Genomic DNA, 10,406 nt, shown 5'->3' on the forward strand with positions numbered 1-10,406 from the left:
AATGTGTGTATGTAAAATCACAGAGTTAATAAATATCACATATACTGAAACATTTATCAACAAAACTTCAAGATATACTCTTTGGAAAAACATCTTAGTTTATAAAATACTGAACTACATCCCAGTGTAATAATACCTGCAGTATATATTTGTTTTAGCATGATATTAATCAAATAGAACAAATCTCCATAAACAAGATGTAAGGGACATTACCCAAAGTGATTCAAGGTAATATGACCATAGAACGTTTTGTTCATTTTAGAAATTCTGCAAACATATCATGCACTTGAAATCTGTAACTAATTGGACTATCCCCGTCGTGCTGAAATTTTGGACATTAGAACCATCCCCTATCACTTAAAACTAACGTGTTTCACTATAGCCTATATGCTATCATCAATATATGCAAGTAAAATTGCAGACTTGTCAAGTATCACACATACTGAAATATTTGTTAACAAAACTTCAAGTTAGAAAAAGACGGCCTTATCTACAATTTATCACAAGTAATGAGCATGAAGTAGAACAAAATCTGTAAAAGTTCTTGACAAAATATTTCAATTTTGTTGTTTTTTACGATAATAGATATGGACCACAAGAAAAGACGATTATTTCACATTTTATAAATACATCACGTGTACTATTAATCATCACAGAATATACATTTCATTCAAAATAATTTGTGTGAAAGTCTGACAATGAAGAACGTATTTTGTATGTCACTGAACTTAAGAGTTAGTAAAAACGAATTTATCTATTCTTCCACTTTACATAATTGTACAGAAAGCTAAATGTATATTCTGACATTCTCAAGAAATGAAGGTACATTAGGACGTTATTTTCTGTTTTTGATCTAGAACCCACTTATTTGTAGTTTAAAACTACTATTATTTATAAATATAATTTACTGAAATTTATACATAGTCTATCTTCTTCAGGTTGTATTTGTTTAGACACATAAAGAAATATCCGTATCGTCCATTTTACAATTTGGGTTGTGTTCTTCAATTTTTTCAAGGGGCATATTTCACTGGTAGCTCGATACTCTCTGATATTTAGAAATAGCACAAACTGTAACATGCATAAATTATAAAATACTAGATTACCGTAATTATATTAACTTTCACAAACGTGTAGTACATTTCAGTTAGCATACAATTCTTGTACTCTTTTTACTCTGTTAGACTCTCCTACCGACCTTTGTTCATTAGATATGTAGTTGTCAATGATCTCAACTTGAGAATGAACTTGTTCTATTGTTGTACAATATTTGAACATAATGAAAACAAGAACTGGTATATTTCATGTGATATATAACAACACAATACACATATTGAAACTGTAAAAACTAGGTTCTTCTCACATAGATATTGAGAATTTGTAAACGTTATAATATTTAGGACAATTAGATATTCACAATAGCAAGAGTAAAGGTATTAATATGATGCATGATTATTCATTTATATTGTATAAAAGATCATTATCTCTAGTTACTTTAGTGCTGAACGAAAAAAACATGATGTGTTGACGTTTTTGACTATTTCTATGGAGGAAGAGTTAACACTATCAGGCTCTTGAACGATATAAAGAACGGAAAATGTAGTAAATACTTTGATGTCGCGTCACTCTTTCACTGGAATAATAAGCACCATGAATACCATAGTGGACATTTTCAATACAGTGATATACCTGTAAGTTCTGTGATCTCACGACAAAAGGTATGGTCTACCAGAAAAGACGTATCTATCCTTTCATATGAAATCAGTTTATAAAAAGCAGTCATATAAATTCACATAAAAACCAAATCAGATATTCACCAACGTGATTAGATTTATTTTGTTCTACTCACCATCATACCCAAAGTTGAACATAAATGCGACCTGGCTAACTAATGAATGAATATTTGCTGTAAAAGTCTTATCAATGCTATAAGTGTAGCTACCAGTTTGGCCGCCAATTTTGATTTCATTCCTGTAAGTCGCACACTAAATCCTTTTTTGGCCGCACCGTTTTTTTCACACTTAGTCTTTTGATTAGATATTATTAGGGACTTTGTAACCAGCAAATTCATGGACCCACAAGTTACTTGATGCATAGAAAGTTGGGGTCATATGGGCCAGATCAGTTATACAAGGTTTCACGATAACAATTGTATAAAACTAGATTTTTTATTTTCGAAGGTTCCCTGGTGATTCAACGGTAAGTTTACGGATTTACAATGCTAAAATACAGGGTTCGATTGACTGCTGTGGACAGAGAGCGGATGATGATCTTTTAAAGTTAAGAAGAAACAAATATTTTTTATGGAATGGGAACTTTGCTGATCTGAAATGATTTTATGATCTTAAATCAACTTAAAATTTATAGATTTAAGAGGCTCCTCACCAGCCAGTGGGGGAAATTTTTTGTTGAAAACAAAAACACTACCCAATCCGTTTTTACTTAATTTGAACTGAAATTTTTATTGGTTAAAAAGAAGGCATTTTCCGCACTCTTTTAACTTTGCGACTGCGAAAAGTGATTTGAAGTAGTGAGGTGACTGAAATTTGTCAGTGCATCACGAGCTCAACGACCAAGCAAATGAAGCATGGGAGTCTCCAACTGACACGCAGAGATATTCAGGAACCGTCTAGAACCACCTTGGTAGATATTGTACAGCAAACCAAGTGCAATATTATGCCTGTAGCTTCTTTCAAAGTGTTCCTGTCTGCCCATCTTACTGCTGAATATCGTGATGCTTCGACCTTCGAATCACAGGTGAAATCGTTCGTATCTCAATTGAAATGTAAACATAAAAAAGGTGATAGCAGAAGCATAAAAGGTTGGCAATTGCTTAATTAATGATGCTGAGAATGTGGCTTTATTGATATTTATTGAATTTACTCCCAGTGGGTAGACCTTAGTACTAGCTAGTATGGAAACTTGAGGATGTTGTATTTCACTTAAATATTTATCAATTAACAAACGAAAACTTGTCTCGACAAGATATGTCCAAACAACCCTCTTTATGAGTTTCCGGATTGAACTTAATTTTAATATTCAACAAATTGTAGGGTAAAGACACCCCTTAGCGTGTTAAAAGTGAATATAAAATGCATTTGAAACATTATTTCATGATTTCGTTTTTACAGTTTGGATTATTGCAAAGTAAGCTTGACGTTTCAAAACTGATACCGAGTTTCTTTTCAGCATCTTTGAGAAGTCTCTTCTTTTGGTTATGGCCAAGGCCGGATTGGGGGGAGGGTAGATGTGTGCAACTGGCCCGAACCTCCTGGATTGAATGCCCCCCCCCCAACTAAAATGAAAAAAAAGAATATATGGATGTTTCAATGAAAATAATTTGTTTGCAACTGTGTCGCTATGATAATAGTGATTTTAGTTGTTTCACATAAACTTATTATTTTGTAATTATTTATTAACTTGATTTTACAGCTTTCTTTCATAAACATTTGCTTGGCCATTGAACAAAAATATTCATTGTCATTTCTATATATTTATTGTAGAAATTTGGTATCATTACTTTATATCAGAATTAATATTTTGTATATCATCTATCCATCCTTTGTATTTTTATTGAATTGCATTTGATATATTTATCAAGTTCAGCTTTGAGGACTCCCCTACAATCCCCAACTGTCGACTTACAACGCTAGAAACCGGGTTTTGATACCCATGGTGAGCAGAGCGCAGATATTTCTTTGTGTAACTTTTACATAACTACAAACAAATAAACTCTTCTACAAAATTTGCCTCAAGCTTTCCAAGTTCTTAATGCGGCCCTGATTACGTGACCGTTTCTAATTTTATTTATAACTAATTAATGCATGTCTGTATGAGTGTTAAAACAGAATTAACTTTAAATATTTTCTCTCACCCAGTTTGCAGTAACATAGACAGAACCACCTTCAACAACAACTTGGTTAATATTTTCAAATCTGAGTACAAGCGGCTACCGAGCCCTCTCGACGGGGGTGAGTGAAATTTCTTAAAAGCTTGACATTTTTAATTCTAAGAAGCGTAAGTAAACAGACACTAAAATTTAAATAGCCTTATAAATTCTGACCAGTACAGTTACACATGTTTAAACATGCAAAAATATATATTGTATTACATTAAAAGAATCAATATGACTTAATTATTTATACTTAACAAAATATATACTCATGTGGCGTTAAACCTAAAATTTAATATTACATAGTTTTAATATTAGTTCTGAAATAACTGTTCAAACAAACAAATTTAAGCAAACAGTTTCTATTTTCTATTTTGTTGATTTTTAATATCAGAATTATCTGTTTTAATGATAACATAGAATTAAACATCAGATGGCTTCGCAAAGAAAAACTTTTTAAATTGCATATTTTAATGTATTTCTGTGTATATGTGTGTGTTTGTGTAAATTAAGGACTAATCTCTTTTTTGGCACGAGTGCCATATAATTGTAATGTATTTCAAATGTAGTATCAAACTAACCCAAGATTTCTAGTTTGGTTATTCCAGTAGTGTCAATAATGATATTTAAAAGTACCTTCTCATTTATTCACTTTTAAGAAATACAGCTAGTCGTTTTCTAATATAGAGGGTTATCGTACTTTATTTGAACGATCTGTAGCCAGTGCAGTTGCGTATCGCCGTGACTCTGTGGCATTTTCAGTTGAATTATAAATACTTTTGACTATATCGAATAAGTCAGGTAAACAGGAGTTTTGTTCATGATACAAAATTACATAAAATACTAAAAACGTTTACTAACCGAGACTATGCTAAATGACCTAAAGAAACTGAACAGAACGTGACAATCAACAAAATAAACATTTTTTATTAATAAATTCAACATAAACGCAGTGTGTTGAATTGTTCACCAGTTTAAGAACTCGTTCTGACTGTAGGATATAAGCCCTACCTTACCTTTTAACTTGCATTACATTACCTAAACTCAATTTGGTTTGTATACCTTGCTTTGCCCTGCGCTCTTTGATTTAGACTTGAAAAATACAACAACGTATTTGTACTGTTAGACTGACGCTACCATATGACAAGTTACTCTCAGAAAACATACTTCAGACATTAACCTCTAGGTATTACCTGAACAACCATTGAAGGGCATTACTAACTTAACATAAGGTCGCATGCTAGAAGTGTTCTCATTGAGCGATACCTGACTTTGAGAATAAGAAAGAAACAAAGGTAACTTTAAATAAAATCAACTTTACGAATTTTCATGACCACGTGTTATGTGGAAACCTGCACATATTCAGAACAAAGAATGAATTTCGAATCGATATTACAGCACTATAGAGAAAAGAAACTTATGATATTTTTATATATTACAACAACTACATCAGTGAAATGTTTAGCAGCAAATTCCCGACCATTGGACAGTGCAGTGCCTACACGGATAAGACATTTATAAAAGAATAAAACAAATATCTGAAACAAATATTCGTACAATGAGAATCTTAAATTAAAACACGTAGAACTAAATGACAACATATTTAGAAGAAAAGGGCCTTCAGGAAAATTCCAAGAGAGCAACAAACTCCAAAAACATATTCCAAGCCACTCCGAGCAGTATTCACAAAGTGACGGCTGTGATTATGAGAGAGAACCATTCAATCAAAAACAAAAAGCCAATCTAATGAAGCTGGTCATATCTCCGAATAATGTTGGCGAGATAATAACCAAAGATTTGAAGTTAACGAACGCTTACAAACCAAAAGATCGCAAGTTTTTAGCCACATCACGAAATCAATAACTGTATTCATGAGAAACATGGACGAAGAAAATGAAATAACAACTATTTAGTAATGCAATCAAGGGTAAACGCAGTTTAACCTCTTCTCATTTAGTGACTTAATGTCTACCCTCTTAAAGCCCAGCTTGGATGTTAACCATCGTTAGTTTATGCATTTTGTTTTCTTACCAATAGCAAATTCTATTGAACCACTTATGTGTAAAGACTCCGATTCAGTTCCAATGGATACTGTGCCTTTGGTCTCCTTTAACGCGCCCGTGGAAGCAGATATCTACGTCTGTGGATCGTGTATCAAGGTGGTCTAAGATTGACCATTCCGTCCTTATCAGTAGCTTGTTACAATAGACATTGTCTTATCCCGTTATATTGGATACAATCAACGATGGAGGAAGTAGTTCCAAGAATAACATGTTAACGGTGCTAAAACATTACTGCCGAAAATATCGTTAACAGTGAGAGTACCAAACTGATGAGACAATTCCTTCTAATCTTTATAAGTACAAACTATGTTTGATTAGCTATATCGATTACCAGGGTGATTTTTAGTTTCGCTCTAAGTACGTAGCTTGCTCTGATTGGAAGGTAGTATTAATTGTATTTATAAAGTGAGATGAACTTCAGTAAATGCATAAGGAATCTGAAAGAAAATGTCTTTCAATTTGCTTTGAAAACATTCAGTTTTATCCGTTAAGATATTATTTTGTTTAATTATTAAGTTCCCGTCTTGTATATAGGTTTGTATGACTAAATTTGCTCATTATTGAGATATCAATTTGTTAAATTCATTCTTTTCTTACCAAGCGTCTAATCAGTCCAGTTTCTTGATAGGTATTTAGGTGTTAAGCCTATGATGGTCATAAATCATTATTCCTCCTTACCCCACTCACGAATATAATAGGGGCTTTATGGCATACATTTTTTTGGTGCTCACATTATGAGCTCGTTTTATTAGATACACGTGTGTTATAAACTTCCTTGTAGTAGTTTTTTTTAGCAAATTCCCACAAGATGGTGACAAGGGGACGGTGTTTGATTCAACACTCATCATGACGAAATTTATCATTACAATGTTGAAAATCAGAGTTGTAGCACGGCACTCCCAGGAAAGCAGGACCATACCTGCACAACTTTTATTTTATCTTAAACACATACAATACATAAAATACTTTGCAAAAAAGTAATTACATACAATACAAATTGTATAGAAAAGTATATATTAGCATTTTTTTATTAACACGGAACATATCAAGCGTTTCGCCCTCTGTTTGTACGTTTTTATGTCTATATTTATTTATTGTTGAGATACTACTTTACCTTTAGTGTATCTAATCCGCTTAATATGAACGTTTTTCTGTTTAGATTGAAACAGTTTTAGGTAGTGCATGTTTCATTCATAATTTTGTTATCTGACTTATACCTAAACATGGCTTATGGTCGTTTCATACTTGCAAAATCCAACCTAAATAGTAAACTTGTTCTTGAAACAACACACAAGACCTTCTATCTCGATGGCTAAGGTTGCTAAAATATTTATAATATCAATAAAGTTGATTTTCCGATTGTTAGACAAAATTCATCCATTTGTTCTTCGTATTATTCTTGTTCCACAGGCCTACAGAAAAAATGGTTAAGAATATTTTATTCAAACCTGGGTAAACCTACTAAAAAAACTCCTGTACAGGTCATAGAACTATTTTTATGTTGATTCTTGAAAGATAAGAAGAGATTTGATAAATTTTTTATTGTTACTGGCCAAGTTTCTACTCGAAGCCATTTAAAGCACCGAAGCCTACAGCAAAAACGACTAGGTATACTGCGCCAATATCTATGCACAGCTACTAAAAAAATTCCCGGGAAAGTAGGTATTTTTAAGTTGATTCTTGAAGTCGAGATTTTCACCCTCTAAAATTTTATAAGTTCTTCTTCGCTACCAACATCAGCTCTTCGCAACCATTCGAACATCGCAGAAATATAGAAGTCATTTAAGCACCATTATATTAGTCGGAAATGCTTCGTTTTATTAGAATAAACAATGTGTATACTTATAACAGTGTCTCCAGCCTTGTTATTATTGATTATAGTTTTACAAGCCTCTACAAGAAAAGCGGCTATGAATGTTTTACTAAAACCTGGACAGTAGTAAATGAATACAGTATCGAGTATGTTTCAAAATTAATTCAAGCGCCTTTGTTTTCTCGCTCTGAAGAATTTTCCTGAGTCTTGAAACCATTAAAAAGATCTGGTGTTTTACTAATGCGCTTTAATTGGAAAATAATTTGTGCAACTTTAGCGCATTAATTGGAAACTGCCACGTTGAGGATTCTTCATTTCTCGAGTTCACTGTTCTTCATTGTTTCTCGAGTTTGCTGTTCTACTTTGTCTCCACGTGGTTTTCTTCCACTATTTCAGTGATTTTTCTACCAGTAGACGATTACCATAGTATATTTCTCTACTCTTGTGAGTGGTGATTTATTCTACTGATTTTTGTACTTCGCTTTACACGAAACCTCAGGTACAAAAACGTCAATGCAGCATTAAACTGTTGAAAAACATGTACCATTCAACTGAATGCATATGCAAATATGTATCTTAAAATTTATTTTCAATAAATGGACATAAACAAAAATTAAGAAACAAAATGATTAAAAATTGTTATTCTAAAAGGAGAATAGGGATCGTCCAAAAAAGTACAGAAACAAGTTGAATCAAAATGCAAAGATTATATTTTCAAGCTTACATCTAGGGACTAAAAGAACTAAACAAACTAGGCTGGAAATAGTGTGTACAGTATTTTATAAAGCTACAAATCCTATTTTGACTTTATGTCTAGAGTACTTATCAATTTTAGTGGAAAAAACGAACAAAAACATGTTTTGTTTTTTAGACTCTAAAGACAAACGGGTAATTCAGTGGAAATTTCGACAGCTAGATACTAACGGAGATAACATTCTTAGACGAAAAGAAGTTCGTGATCTACGGCGGATGGCTAAAAAGATCGTAGAACCTCGCCCTTGTATTAAAACGTTTACGAGGCATTGCGATTTTGATCATGACAACACCATTTCGCTGACCGAATGGACTTCATGCCTAATGATGGACATCAGTCGTAAGTTTTTTTTTTGTTATTTCATTTCAAGGATAGCCTAAAAAATGACAGCATGTCATAGTAAAGAAAAGCTGCAAGTAACAGATTAGCAACTTAAATTTTAGGCATCTTTGTTGTGTTTAATACAAAATTTTAATATAAACTATATTCTTTATCAAGCATTTACACACAAATGAAACAAAAGTACGTATGTAATCCTACCTGAACAGTTATTTTAATTATTAACTTCGCTGTACGACAGCGAAGAAGTACCATAACGTCGTGGCGATCGAATGACAATCGTTGTCATGGTGAGTACCTTATGCGATCATCTAAGCTTAATTACTAACTAGTTGTTATTATTTTGTATCACGAACTTGTTCATTTATATCCTATATTTCGGCTAACAACCTGCTGATTTTTCACTGTATGTAGTGGTAGTTGCCGAGGTTCAATACTGCGTCTTCATGTTAGAAAGGCGGTTGTGCACACTTTTACTCCATATGGATTTGAACCAACTAACCATTTTAATGGTTTTTAATCCAGGTTTTCCTGACTACTGTGCTAGATTGACTGAGTATGTTTTGAGTTACGCTTCTTCTAATTTTTATTGTATGTGTTTCATTTTCAATTGTTTAAGTATTTATTGTATGATCTTCTCTGACGTGATGGACTTTTGCAGATAGATCAGTATTAGTCATTGTGTGTTCTTGAATTCACACTTTGTTTCTACTTTTTTTCTTGTATTGATTGCAGTTCATATTCACAAAAGGTGTTGTAAATGATATTTTTACTCCCTATTGAGCCTTGAGATTGTTTGTTATATAGTAACTGTGATTGTATTGTGTTGTGGGTTCTGACTGAGCCTTGAGGTGATTTGTTTTTTTTAATAACTGTGATTGTATTGTGTTTTGGGTTCTGAATACTGTCCTGACTTTATGTTCTTAACATATGATCTATATGTTTCCATAGAGGCCTTTAAAACAGAGAAATATGGCTGTGCGTCAATAATTTCCTTTCTGCTAATTTTTGGGGTTTGTTTTCATTCTTGATATGATTTCCTTCAGTCGAAATGTAAGATGTATACTAACTGATAACTTATATCTGATAAAAAATAGTAATTAGTTATTAGACTAAGTGATTGTATGAGCTACTAACCAGGATAACATTTTTGTGCAGCTGTTGGTTTAAAAAGAAAAAAATGTAATGTTCGTTAACTTATATTCTCGCTGCATCCTATATTATATTACTAGTTGAAAACAGTTACTTACATTTTAACAATATTCCACACTTTATTACTTAATACTTTATGTTCTGTCTTAATTCTAAATCAACGTGTCTACTGCTCTGCCCGGCATGGCGAGGTGGTTAAGGCACTCGAATCGCAATCTGAGGGTCGTGGGTTCGAATCCCCGTCTCAACAAACATGCTCGCTATTTCAGCCGTGGGGGCGTCATCATGTGACAGTCAAGCCCACTATTCGTTGGTTAAAGAGAAGCCCAAGAGTTGGCGGTGGGTGGCGATAACTAGCTGCCTTCCCTCTAGTCTTACACAGCTAAAATAGGG

The 10,406-nt window shown here is 33.0% G+C and overlaps 1 protein-coding gene across 1 annotated transcript in view; it reads left to right on the plus strand.

The window, feature by feature from the left end:
- Positions 1-10,406, plus strand: part of LOC106469451 (SPARC-related modular calcium-binding protein 1-like) — a 68,647-nt gene that overhangs the window by 10,879 nt on the left and 47,362 nt on the right. The window contains exons 4-5 of the mRNA XM_022397970.1: positions 3,879-3,971; positions 8,640-8,861. Of these exons, the coding sequence (XP_022253678.1) occupies positions 3,879-3,971; positions 8,640-8,861 (315 nt within the window). The remainder of the gene's footprint in view (positions 1-3,878; positions 3,972-8,639; positions 8,862-10,406) is intronic.

Source organism: Limulus polyphemus, unplaced genomic scaffold, assembly GCF_000517525.1.
Source record: "Limulus polyphemus unplaced genomic scaffold, Limulus_polyphemus-2.1.2 Scaffold3494, whole genome shotgun sequence".
NCBI lineage: Eukaryota > Metazoa > Arthropoda > Merostomata > Xiphosura > Limulidae > Limulus > Limulus polyphemus.